Below are 13,489 nucleotides of genomic sequence, written 5' to 3' on the forward strand. Positions count from 1 at the left end.
TCAGGTCCTGCACTTGGGGCACAACAACCCCATGCAATGCTACAGCCTTGGCTGGAAAGCTGCCTGGCAGAAAAGGACCTGGGAGTGTTGGTCAATAGCCGGCTGAATGAGCCAGCACTGTGCCCAGGTGGCCAAGCAGGCCAACAGCATCCTGGCTTGTATCAGAAATGGTGTGGCCAGCAGGACTAGGGAAGTGATCAGTCCCCCTGTACTCAGCACTGGTGAGGCTGCACCTCAAGTACTGTATTCAGTTTTGGGCCCCTGACTACAGGGAAGACATTGAGGTGCTGGAGTGAGTCCAAAGAAGGGCAACGAAGCTGGTGAAGGGTCTAGAGCACAAGTCTTATGAGGAGCGGCTGAGGGAACTGGGGTTGTTTAGTCTGGAGAACAGGAGGCTGAGGGGAGACCTTATCGCTCTCTACAACTATCTGAAAGGAGGTTGTAGCGAGGTGGGTGTTGGTCTCTTCTCCCAAGTAACAAGTGATAGGATGAGAGGAAACAGCCTCAAGTTGCACCAGGGGAGGTTTAGATTGGGTGTTAGGAAAAATCTCTTCACTGAAAGGTTTGTCAAGCATTGGAACAGGCTGCCCAGGGAAGTGGTGGAGTCACCATCCCTGTAGGGATTTAAAAGACGTGTAGGTGTGGTGCTTAGGGACATGGTTTAGTGGTGGACTTGGCCGTGCTGGGTTAACAGTTGGACTGGATGATCTTAAAAGTCTTTTCCAACCTAAATGATTCTGTGATCCTTTTCTTTACTCTGGTAAAACTCTAAACAGGTGGCGATTCAGGAATTGAGGTTTTGTTTTGAAATCTCAAATAGGTATTTAAAATTTTTGATCCTCTCAAGCATATGGAACACAACTGAATAAAAGCTTGAAAGCCATAATAAGTTTAGATATCAAAAGTCCTACTGATTTGCTATAAGACCTAAATTTCAACCATTAATTCTCTCTTGAAACACAGGATCATAAGTTACTGAAATGTTTTGAGGTGGTTACCTTCCAGTGATGTAGAAGGCAGTGAGAAGACTGCCTTATACATCTGTACTCAGCATGTAAAAGATCAAAGCCTCTGGAAAAATGCTGGAAATCTATTAGTCACTTGGAAAATTGCCTAAAACCTTTTTGGAAAACCCAGAAAACATTTAGATAGCACCATGAGCAGGTGGTGAGAGACACAGAATCCATAGAGCAGATAGCTTTCCTCTCCTTCTTCCCAGGCTGAAGCTACATTGGAAAAAATGATTTTTTTTTTTTTTTAAATCTATGCAATTTTTATCACAAAAAATGTTCATTATTTCACTGTGGCTTCTTGCAATGTTTATGGGGAAGAATTGTCAACAGTGAGTATTCAGAGATCTGTGTGACTGTCTGACTTCTGATAGATGTCACGTTCCAGCATTACAGCAGGATTACACAGAACTGCTGGTAGGGGGTGCAGAACAGTGCAGTAATGACGAACAGTGCAGTAATGACAAAAATGTTCATCTTACTGATAAAGAAAACCATGAACATTCCACATACTGTAAAATACTAAAATTTTACCACTATCTTTGGTAAGGTTTAGAAATGGCTGTGCTTTACAAAATGCTTCCTAAATCCACTTTGAAAACGAAAGAAATGAAAACACTCATAAGACATTATGAGTCATTCTCTCCCACCGTGAAACTATTGTAGTGATTCAAGTTTCATAATTTCTCAGTTAAACATACAACTGTAATTTCAATGCAGTCATCTCTGTAAGGATGTGCCCTTTACCTTATTTTTGTCTTGCAACCATTACTTTGAAAAGTAACCCTTGAACCTATGAATGGAAATGAATATCACTGCTACCATACTGCCCACTCAGCTTTTGATTAGAGGTAGAACTTCAGGGTAGGGCAAGAGGCATATTCTTTGGTGCTTTTTAATGATTAAAGTTGCAAAGCAAGATTTTTAAAAAAAAATAAAAGCAAGAAAAATGCTTCTTATTTTTTTTAAAACCTAGGTTTATATCACTCTTTACAGAGAATCCTTTCTTATGAAATCCTTCTGTATATGGAGTTTTGGACAAAATATATTGTCCTCAACTTCACTGACAAAAGAAATCCTTGCTAACCTTGTGTCTAGAAGGTGCTACTCATTGGATTGTTTACACTGGAATTTGTTCATGAGCTTTGACACTGAGAATACGCATGCTGTACAACTGCATAACGCCCACACTGTTTTCTTGTATTAGCTGTCTCACTCAGAACATGGTTTGTAGTTCTAAGGTGTCAGTCAGTGCTCTGAAACACTGCACCTTCAGCCTCCTGCTGAATAGAGGGTCCTACCCTGCCTTCACAGCTCTGGAAATGCCCTTGGAAACCTGCTTCTCCAGTGCCCCTGCCCTTCATTTCTCCTTATCTTTCAGTGATATGTCCCGTTGGTTTTGACTGCTCCTGCAGATTTGGCTCCTCTGCAATGTTGAAATGACTCTCAGCAGCTCTAGCAGCTCTTTCAGGTTGTAATTTGGTAGCACTAATCCGTTAGCTAAATCTTATCACACTTGTGGATGTGATGCCATCTCCTCTTGATTTCTATGAGTTTATTGTCACAGGGCCTGACACAAATTCCCTTAACTCAGTCTAACTGCCTACAAGAGACTTTGAGTTGAGGCAAATATCTTATATTCAAGTTGATAATTACAGCTTCTGCAGAGTTACTGCAAAACAGATTTCAGTCACTTTCTGTTCTTCAAAACAGCACTCTGACTGCAGTCTGAGAGGAACTAGAGTTCCTTACTAATCTTTACCATGTATGCGTTTTAGCAGCTTCCTCTTATAGCTAAGAATATTTTTATATCTAAGAACTGTAAAAAAGAAAATAGTCTTAATCTACTTACATAAGCTTATTGCACACAGGTGGCAAAAAGGCAGTTTTGTTTTCTTTTATCCATTTTCTTACATTTACAAGAAGCTCCATGGTCCGCCAGCTATGAAATTTTTGATGGAGATGTTAGAGTTTGCAGAGTGCTCTTTCTGTGAGCAAACTGCATGTGACTCTATCTCCAGAGCTCAGGGGATTGGCTGGTAGAAGAGGTGTCTTCAGGCTTGAGTGTCAAAGGGTACAGGTCCATCAGCCAAAGGTTACTTCATAAAGAGTACTAATGCTCCATCAGCTTAGGTAATAATTGACTAGTGTTTTTAAAATGTATATTTTCGTCGGAGACTTATTCTGCCCACAGGAGCTTTCTTAACTCTGCATGAACTGGAGTCTGTATGTTACCTCTCTACAAAAATTGCCTTGTTACATAGACAAACTAATAGGAAAACAGGCAAGACTTAGGGTGGGCATGCACACCCTTCAAGTCTAATATAGAAACAGGTTTCAAAGCTAAATGCAAGTTGAGAACAGTTGCTCAAAGTTTAGTTATATATTATATGTATAAGAAGTATTTTTATACATGCATAACTATATATAGGTGTTTCAGGCTTCGTAAGAGCCCCATTTCCTTTTCCCACCTCCTCTCAACCTGAATGTTTGGGGGTGTGTGTTTGAATATTTGGATTTTCTTCTGCCAGATAACAGAAATAAAGATGTCTCTTGTGTTTGTAAGACCAAAAGCAGCCGTCCATAAATGCTCATTTTAATTTGATCCACTCCTTGACAATGTTGTAGCTGAATGTGGTTCTGTGATGCCCTTTGGGAAAGTGCAGCATATCGTCATCAAATTATCAGGCAAACAAGAAACTGAGAACTACCAGGCATTCCAGATCTGTATTAGTCTTTGTTCCCTCACTAGTTTCTGTTCAATGTCTACATAGTTCCTACAGGATTGCTCACTATGTTCTCCGCCACTCCCATTTTGTAACACATAAATGTATAAACATTTATTTTCAGACTTGAAATACATGAAATGGGTGGTAAACAAAAATCCCCAAGACATTACAAAATTTTAGCACTTTTCAGTTCATCTTGACATAGCTTAGTCTTCTATCTACACTGTGCTTGGTGAGTGAACAGGTATAAGGTATATGATTTGCTCAAATTGAGCAGTACATCCTCCATGGCTTGTGCTTATCAACAGTGCAGCTGCTGGACTGAAGAGTCAGTATGCTGGAGCAGTACAAATCTGGGAGTTCTTTAGCTTATACCACATTAATTTTCCAAAAGAAAAAAGCAATGGACTGTGAGTTTGAACAGAATCACAGAATCAACCAGGTTGGAAGAGACCTCAGGGATCATCGAGTCCAACCATTGCCCTGACACCACCCTCTCAACTAGACCATGGCACTAAGTGCCATGTCCAGTCTTTTCTTAAACACATCCAGAGATGGTGACTCCACCACCTCCCTGGGCAGCCCATTCCAATGTCTAATAACCCTTTCTGTAAAGAAATTCTTCCTGATGTCCAACCTGAACCTCCCCTGGCGAAGCTTGAGGCTGTGTCCTCTTGTCCTATCGCTAGTTGCCCGGGAGAAGAGGCCAACTCCCACTTCACTACAACCTCCCTTCAGGTAGGTGTAGACTGCAATAAGGTCACCTCGGAGCCTCCTCTTCTCCAGGCTAAACAACCCCAGCTCCCTCAGCCGTTCCACATAGGTCAGACCCTCCAGACCCTTCACCAGCTTGGTCACCCTCCTCTGGACTCGCTCCAACACCTCAACATCTTTCTTGAAGCGTGGGGCCCAGAACTGAACACAGTACTCAAGATGCGGCCTCACCAGTGCCAAGTACAGAGGGACGATCACTTCCCTAGACCGGCTGGCTACACTATTCCTAATAGAGGCCAGGATGCCATTGGCCTTCTTGGCCACCTGGGCACACTGCTGGCTCATGTTTAGCTGGCTGTCAATCAGCACCCCCAGGTCTCTTTCCACTGGGCCGCTCTCTAACCACTCTTCCCCCAGCCTGTAGAGCTGCATGGGGTTGTTGTGGCCGAAGTGTAAGACCTGGCACTTGTTCTTGTTGAACGTCATGCCGTTGGTCTCGGCCCATCTATCTAACCTGTCCAAATCCCTCTGAAGGGCCTTCCTACCCTCCAGCAGATCGACACTCCTACCCAGCTTGGAGTCATCTGCAAATTTACTGAGGGTGCACTCAATCCCTACGTCTAGATCATCTATAAAGATATTGAACAGCACCGGCCCCAGAACTGAGCCCTGGGGAACACCGCTAGTGACCGGCCGCCAGCTGGACTTTGCCCCATTCACCACCACTCTCTGGGCTCGGCCATCCAGCCAGTTTTTAACCCATTTAAGAGTCCACCCATCCAAGCCCTGGGCAGCCAGTTTGTCCAGGAGGATGCTGTGGGAGACAGTGTCGAATGCCTTACTGAAGTCTAGATAGACTACATCCACCGCCCTGCCCTCATCTACTAAGCGGGTCACTTGGTCATAGAAGGAGACCAGGTTGGTCGAGCAGGACCTGCCTTTCATGAATCCATGTTGGCTGGCCCCGATGCCCCGATTGCCCTGCATGTGCCATGTAATGGCACTCAGGATGATCTGTTCCATCACCTTGCCTGGCACCAAGGTCAGGCTGACAGGCCTATAGTTCCCTGGATCGTCCTTCCGACCCTTCTTGTAGATGGGCGTTACGTTTGCTAATTTCCAGTCAGCTGGAACTTCTCCAGTTAGCCAGGACTGCAGGTAGATAATAGAGAGTGGTTTGGCAAGTTCATCTGCCATTTCCTTCATTACTCTAGGGTGAATCCCATCCGGGCCCATAGCCTTGTGTGTGTCCAACTGGCACAGCAGGTCACTAACCGTCTCCTCCTGGATTACGGGAGGTTCACACAGCCCCCCGTCCCTAACTTCAGGCTCTGGGGGCCGAGTCTCCTGAGGACAACCGATCTTGACATTAAAGACCGAGGCAAAGAAGGCATTGAGCACCTCTGCCTTTTCCTCATCCCCTGACACTACACTACCCTCCTCATTCAGCAAGTGGTGGAGGCTCTCCTTGACCCTCCTTTTGCTGTTGATGTATTTGTAAAAGCTTTTTTTGTTGTCTTTGACTGTAGCAGCCAAATCGAGCTCTAATTGAGCTTTGGCCCTTCTAATCTTCTCCCTACACGACCTGGCCACGTCCCTATAGACCTCCCAAGTTACCCGACCCTTCTTCCAGAGCAAGTAGGCTCTCTTTTTTTCCTTAAGTTCTAGTCTAAGTTCCCTGTTTAACCAGGCTGGTCTTTTTCCCCGACGGCTTGCCTTCCTACAGACTGGGACAGCCTGCTCCTGAATATTTAATAATTCCCTTTTGAAGCATGTCCAGCCGTCCTGGACTCCTCTGCCCTCCAGGACCGATTCCCAAGGGACTCGGTCCACCAGCCTCTTAAACAGGCTAAAGTCAGCCTGCCGGAAATCTAAGGCAGAAGTTCTACTCTTGCCCCTCCTTACTTCCCCCACTATCGAAAACTCTAACATTTCATGGTCGCTACTCCCAAGACGGCCAAACTAATACCATGCTCTTATTCCTGTATGTTTAAGGGCGACTCTTGTTTTACCTTCATCTCTATTACTTCTTTTCAGTTTAGTTTAAACTAATTACATAACTGATCAAAAAAAATCCATTTATTTTGTGATAAAAAGATCCACACATGAATTAGTTTCGCTATATTAGTACAATCACAATGGGACTGGCAATAATTTCCCCTGCAGTAAGCCCAAACTAATTATTGTTTCACTCAATTATATAAAAAACCCCACATTATTTATTTAGCACATGAAATTTCTACCATCAGAATGGTGGTGAGACACCATGTGCACAGCAAAGTCATTAGGCCCGGTTTTGGACCTACAGACAGGAATATTTCAAGTGCTTTTTGTACTGCAGGCTGCTGGCACGCTATTTAGCTGCAAAGGAAAGAGATCTTCTATTTAAAATGCACATTCACTCCGGGGATTGTGACCCAGCCTGGGGGTACCAGGAGTGCTGAAGACACTCTATTTTAATGACCATGGCTTTGTAAAGCTCTGCCTCATCATCAGTAACATGTATTGCAGAGCAGGACTCCCTTTGTCGGGCATGAAAACCAAGAGATTTTACAAAGACACAGTAGGAAAAAACACAGATTCTGTAATTGATAAGAGCCAAGCCTTGTTCACCACAATATTAATGTGCCAGTTTTAACTGCAGGGCCATTGTCCACAACCCCTACTCTAATCCCTAGTCTCCACTTTTTTCCACCAGCCAGATACAAGGTACTATTACCTGCAGAGAAAATTATCTCAGTCACAGGGTGATAAATCCATTTTGCGGCTAGAGTGAGGTATGAAAACCTGATAGCTAGACCTACTCAGGGAGGAAACAAATGAAGTTCGCTTATAAAATTCACCATTAGTATGAAGCTGAGGTTATTTTCACAGGGTAGCATTTTCTGCAACCTTCTGAAATAAAGAGGTTCTGAAAAATGCAGTTAATGGCCTCTCCATGCCTATAACAGGTATAAGGGGGCATTGCTTGTTTTGTTTTGTTTTGTTTTGAGGAGAGCTAAGAAATGGTCTGCATAGCCTGGAAGTACTGGGCCATAAAACCCTATTTCTGTGAAGTGTACTGGAGAGGCAAACAAAAGAGACAGCTTTGCAGTCTCTGTGAGACTCAAGGAAATGCATACACCTCGTGACCTGACTGGGGCCTGGGTTTTTCTTGCTAGTGTACTTCACAATGACTCTTCACATCCATCAAAGCCTGTTCCAGCAGCTGGGGTTTCTGCTTTCACTTTCAGCTCAGATCCTTCCCTTTATGCAAAGGTAAGGACTCGATTTGTTAGTTTTGATGCCAGAGAAGTGCAAGACTACTGAAGCACAAAACTGCTACACAACAATAATCCATCTTTTACATTGAGGGTGCAGGAAAAAAGTGGAAAAAAACGAGTTTAGGACAGCACCTATTCCTTTTTTTAACTTTCGTCAACCACCAGACCTATTAGAGACTTGAATTTACTAGCTGGTGTCCAGCAAGGAGCATATGTTAACAAATATCACATAAACTAAACATTGTGTTTCTAGTTCGAAGAGGTATTTAGGTTCGTTGGCCAGGATTTTTATCTGTATTAAAGTTATATTTCATCATTTTTCCATTACTCTCTATATCAATTTCTTTTCACCTAAAGAACTGATGATAAAGACCTAGAATGGGTTAGAGCCCATGGGAAGGGCAAAGGGAAATAGACCACAAAGCCAGCAAGCAATGGATGCTGCCTGCTCCGCTCTGCCCATTCTACTCTCGAAAGCCAACAGCATTGTGAAAATTGGCTCTTAAGCCTTGTTTTTTTCACACTTAGTGCTGAGAAGTATTCTGAAAAATCTTCACCAGGGGAGCTTTGCATTCACCAGCAATTTGAGGACAAAATCCTTTTAGTATCATTTCAACTTTGCCTTTCTGTCCCTGTGCAATACAGAGATGGATTTATCTACATTGGTGTTAAAATAACGGAGCTACACGGAGGTGACAATCTGGAGATTCTGCAAGCAGCAGGAAGCAAGTAACCTTCTGTGGCATTAGGACAGCTTTAAATTCTGCTTTGGATCTTTTTCTTTTTTTTTTAATATTGTGAAGAAATGGAAAAAAGGAAGACATAGATATGACTAAATAATCCATTTCACCCAGTTAAACACACTTCCTATTTTTGGTCAATTCTGTGCTCCTTCTGTTTGTTCTTTGAGAACAAATACAAATGAAGTACTTTTTTTAAAAAAATGAAAATTATTTATATTAAAAAACCCTATATAGTTGCTGAAAACAATAATTCACATCAGTAACAGACCTACTATTTGAACCCAAGTACAGTTATGTTCCCACAAACTAATTCATGTGGCCAAATTTCACTGCTATATTCATAAACATACTATCAAGGGCCTCAGTCTCTGTGGGGACAAACATAAGCAGCAAGTGAATCGCATAGCACAATAGAAGAGTTAAAGATCCCACAACCTACTAGAATCTTCACTGTTATCACTGTTACTTTTATGGGAAGGCTGATTAAAATACAACAAGCAGTGATTATCATCTATATAAACACCGAAATTAGACTGAGTCCTCCCTCTTGCCCAAGTCTAAGGTTAAATCTGCAATAAAGAGCTTGTCTGTACATTCACAGCTTCTACTTTGATTCTTCCTGACATTCTTGTATTTGCCAAAAAAGCATTTGTTTGGATACAATTATGTTCACAGCAATCTTTGCGTGGTATAGAAGATGTTATTGTCTAGTGTAATGATGCACTGCTAAGGGTAATGAAGGCAGCTGCTGTTTTCTGGATACCAACTAAACCTATGTGATAATGGAAAATTTCTCTATGAACTGTCAGTTTGCTCTTTTTCCCCATCTTCATCAATGGTCAGATACAGCAACTGCACATTACTTCACCTGTCGATGGTGTATACCGCAGAAACATATTCTAAGTAATGCCCACAGTAATAGTACCAACAGCAGAACAACTTTCTTGACAAGTGAGAAGCACCTTGTCTCCACTCAAAACAATCTCAAAAGGTTTCAGCTCATTTATGGATCAGAGTTGGGGGGAGGAGGTGATAAAGTCACACATAACTGCCACTTGGTCTGCCAAAAGCAGTTGGGAGATCAGTGCCAGTTACTTAGAACTGGCTGAGTGCCTGTCACCTGCTGCTGGGCCACCAACAGCTCATTTTTAGAGGCCATGGAAACCCGGGCACTGTGTAGCACTTCCTACAACCACCTACTCTTTAATGAAATGCCCAGAGCTTGTTGTTTTGCCCATGGTAAAGCAGCTGCAGAAAGGAGAATGCTTTCTAGTACGTACATCAGACCCAACAGAGCCATCCAGGAAAGTAAATACAGTGACAATGCCTAACCATGGGTGGAAAAAAAGAAAGAGTATCTCTCTGTCTCAGCTGTGTAACAGTGTCCGAACATTGCCTGGGTTTAAATGTCTGCTGATGCAAGTTACGTTTACCATCTTCCTGCCACATAAAGGTAAGACAGACCTGACTGAAGAATAAATCTATGTTTGCAGTATACTTTAACAATAAACATGTGCATAAGGCTGTGTGTTTTCTTCTATAACTGTTTCTAAGCATGTAGTACTTCATGTGTACACTGTGTGGTTTCTATATGTAAGTTATGTTAGTCTTTTTGATCTATTAAGCATTTTCATATGAGAGCACCTGATTCAATCCTTGAATTTTAGGAAACAGCAAGCCAAAACCTTCATGTATTGAAACGTGCAGTTTAGACCCTGTATATGTGATGTTTTTATATGACGGATGCTCTGTACTTTAGTACTTCTACTACAGTAAAGTAAAATGAAGTCAGTCCAGACCCAAAGGCCTCAATGAATTATCCGTATGGGATAAACCCCAGTATTTTTGGTTATTTCTATTAAGCATCATTCAAAAATAATTTTATATGATAGTCCTTTTAACCTGTACTACTTATTTGAAAGTGCCAGGGCATCCCTTGTATCATGCACAACAGCGGTGAAGTAGCAAGCGGACTACAAAGCCCAAGGGTGCGCAGCCAGCGATACTACAGGGATAATAATTTAATTTCCTGGCAGTACGTAGTTGCTTTTATCTCTGCCTTGGACCGGAGCACGACAGACGGGTGCATTATTTCCCCACCGATGGGAATTAGCGTGAGGATGAACTTCGGTGACCTAGAGGCTAATGCCTCTTACCGGAGGCCGTCAGGAGGTTTGGTCCCGCACGACCCAGGGCCTCGCCGCTGAGGTGCGCAACTGCGGAGGCCGCTTCAGCCGGCACTAACACCTGGGGCTGGGAGCGGGGCCGGGCCGCTCCCACTCGACCCCCCCGCCGCGGCTGGCGGACGCTCCTCAGAGGACGGCGCCAAGCCACCCGCGGGCCGCGCTCCCTGCCCCGCCCCGCACGGCAGGCCCCGCCCGCGCGGCGGAGGGGGCCGGGCTCTCTCCGCCGCAGCGGCCTGTCGCACCGCCTGCCCGTCCAGCGGGGCGGCGGAGGGGGCTGGGAGGGCTCTGGCCTGGGCACCGCAGCTGCTCTCCTCCCTCCCGTGCTTGGGGGCGCCGCCCTCTTCGCCGGGTGCAGCGTCCACCAACTCCCTTTTCCCCTGCCCGCGGCGCTGTTAACGGCCGATAACGACGGGAGCACGGCCCAGGCAGAGACCGGGGCGGCTCAGGGCGGCTGCCCAGCGCGGGGCGCAGGCGGGTGTCCCGCAGCTCTTCCCTCGCCGGGGCCGGGGCAGGCCTTGATAAGCCGTTCGGGAGGAGTTAGTGTCAGGGCTCCAGTGGCGCAATCGGTTAGCGCGCGGTACTTATACAGCAGTACAAAGCCGAGCAATGCCGAGGTTGTGAGTTCGAGCCTCACCTGGAGCACAACCGTTTTTTGGGAGGGAAAACGGGCTTTTTTGGGCCTTGGCCGCTTGTCGCAGGAAGAAAGAGAAAAAAGTTCACGGAAAAGTTACGCGGCGCTGGCGGCAGCCTGGGCACGCTCGCGTGGGCCCCGCCGCTCCCACGGGCCTCCGCCTGCCGGTCAGCGGCTCTGGTGTGTGCAGGGGAGGGGGAGACACCTCCCCGTGAGAGGGGGCGGGTGGCGGTCGCGCCGGTGCACAAGGCGAGTGCTCACGTGGGGCTTTTTTTTTTTTTTTTTGTTAAAAGCTTGCGCGCATGTGCTTGGTGACAGGGCTATGTGCTCACATATTGAGCTCGCTTTGGTGTGTTCAGAGCAGCTCGTCGGTGCGGAATAACAAACGCTTTCCTGGTAAGAGTTGCTTGTGTGAACCTGCAAGAAATAAAGGTTATTTTATACTGTGTTGTTTTATACAGAGTGCAAGTAAATATTGACTCCTGCGGTCACTGCAACTGAAGGGTAACAAAATCTCCCCCCTCACTTTGCCTCCTTCATCAGTGACAGTCTTTGTAACTGTTTGTTATCTTGGTAGTGCGTTACAAACGTGTGGGCTGTAGCAGGAAGGAAAATAATTAAAACAATTTCAGGGTTTTTTTTCACAGCTTGAGAGGCAGCAGGGCCATGGGGAAAGGGCAGCTTCCTGAAAGAGAAAGCTGGGGGACGCCTGAATGTTTAGGCCCAGATCTTGTGAACCCACCTCTGTGTTAACAGCTAGTCTCCTGCTTTCACAGTGCAATTTATATCAGAAAGTTCAGTGACACCCTCAAGATCATGCAGCCAGAGGCACCTTTATTGCCCAGATTAGCCCATTAGTGTCTGTACTGCAGGTCTTAACTCCCTGAAGTGCCACTTTTAAGGTTTTTAATCACCACTTCTTCTCTATTCTAGTTACCACTTTGTCCCCTCTGAGTTTTGCATTAACTTCGCCATTGATTTCAGTGACGGTGCTTATCGGTATAAGGAAGTATGTGTTGTATCGGTATAAGGAAGTCTAAATCAACAAGACAGATCTGTAATACATTGAGGGGTAAATAAAATTCATTCTTCTCTTGCAGCGTTTCGCATTTTCTCCTTCATGCAGGAGTGCCATGTCCCAGTGCTGAGGAGTACAGGCAGTACAGAGGAATATTTGCCGACACTGGAGATACTAAAAAATGAAAATGCTGCTTTGGTGTAACTGAAAAAAAATGTAGCAGAGGGAGAGGGACTCCATTCCCTGGACACTGACCACTTTTTTTCAGAAACTGAGTGGGGATTGTGCTGCTCCCTCTCCCCCTTCCCCTGTGTGCTGCTGTGTTCCCTTGCCAAGAAGGACCAACTGGTTTGCGTTTGGGATCTTGCTTTGGTGTGCTGGGGGGTGTTTGTGCAATTTTTGCCAAATACAAGGTGCACGAAGCAGATGATGTTCAGTGCATTTGCAGCTTTTTTGCGACTTGCCTCTGCAGTGACAGAGGACAACTGGGACAAGCAGTGAGAGCTGCATGGTGCTGTGGCCTTCTCCACAAGACCTCCTTCACCCCCTTGGTCTCACCTTGGCTTTTACTCTCACACCAAGATGATTTTTGTCTTGCCTCTGGGGGAAAAAAAAGGACCAAAATCACCATGTGAAGTGACACTTATTTGCATTCCTGCAGCAGAGACCTTACCTCCTGATTGACTCCTATGCCTGACACCTGAGGGAGGCATGTTCTGCGATGGGGATTTCACACTGAAAATCGTGCTAAATCAGGACAATTTATGAGGATTTACTAGAAATGCCTGTATGATGAAAGAATGTTGTTTATCTAATGGGTATTTACAAAATAAAGTGAACTGCTGTGAAAGCATGAGGGCTTCCTGACAGAGGCAGGGCTGTGAAATAGGATGAAATGAATTCGTGGAGCAGTGCAGCCCACTGTGGCCTGGCTGTGGGCACCTGGGCAGGGGCAGTGCTGGGGCCTCCTCCTGCCCCAGCCCCGTGGAGGGTCTGCTGCGGGGCTGGCACTGGGGAGGCCCTGCAGAGCCTGGGGAGGCAGGGTGCCATCTTGGAGCGGAGGTTAGTGAGTCTGTTTTATTTCCTTCCCTGGGAAGCTGCTGTGGGGAGGAGGTGAGCCTAGGTGTCCCTGGTGGGAGCAGCTGTGCCCAGGGAGAGGGATGAGGTTTGGGCCTTGGGGTGGTTTCTCCAGGGT

The 13,489-nt window shown here is 45.4% G+C and overlaps 1 protein-coding gene and 1 non-coding gene across 2 annotated transcripts in view; one reads left to right on the forward strand and one right to left on the reverse strand.

Moving 5' to 3' along the window:
* The window catches only part of HAAO (3-hydroxyanthranilate 3,4-dioxygenase), a gene marked incomplete at its 5' end in the record, with an annotated part of 49,295 nt that extends 37,813 nt beyond the window's left edge, over window positions 1-11,482 (reverse strand). The window contains one exon of the mRNA XM_068405625.1: window positions 11,280-11,482. Within this exon, the coding sequence (XP_068261726.1) occupies window positions 11,280-11,482 (203 nt within the window). The remainder of the gene's footprint in view (window positions 1-11,279) is intronic.
* TRNAI-UAU (transfer RNA isoleucine (anticodon UAU)) lies at window positions 11,194-11,287 on the forward strand. The gene is made up of 2 exons: window positions 11,194-11,231; window positions 11,252-11,287. It is a non-coding gene; the product is annotated as a tRNA-Ile (tRNA).
* Window positions 11,483-13,489: the final 2,007 nt, after the last annotated feature.

This window comes from Nyctibius grandis, chromosome 1 (genome assembly GCF_013368605.1).
Source record: "Nyctibius grandis isolate bNycGra1 chromosome 1, bNycGra1.pri, whole genome shotgun sequence".
Lineage (NCBI taxonomy): Eukaryota > Metazoa > Chordata > Aves > Nyctibiiformes > Nyctibiidae > Nyctibius > Nyctibius grandis.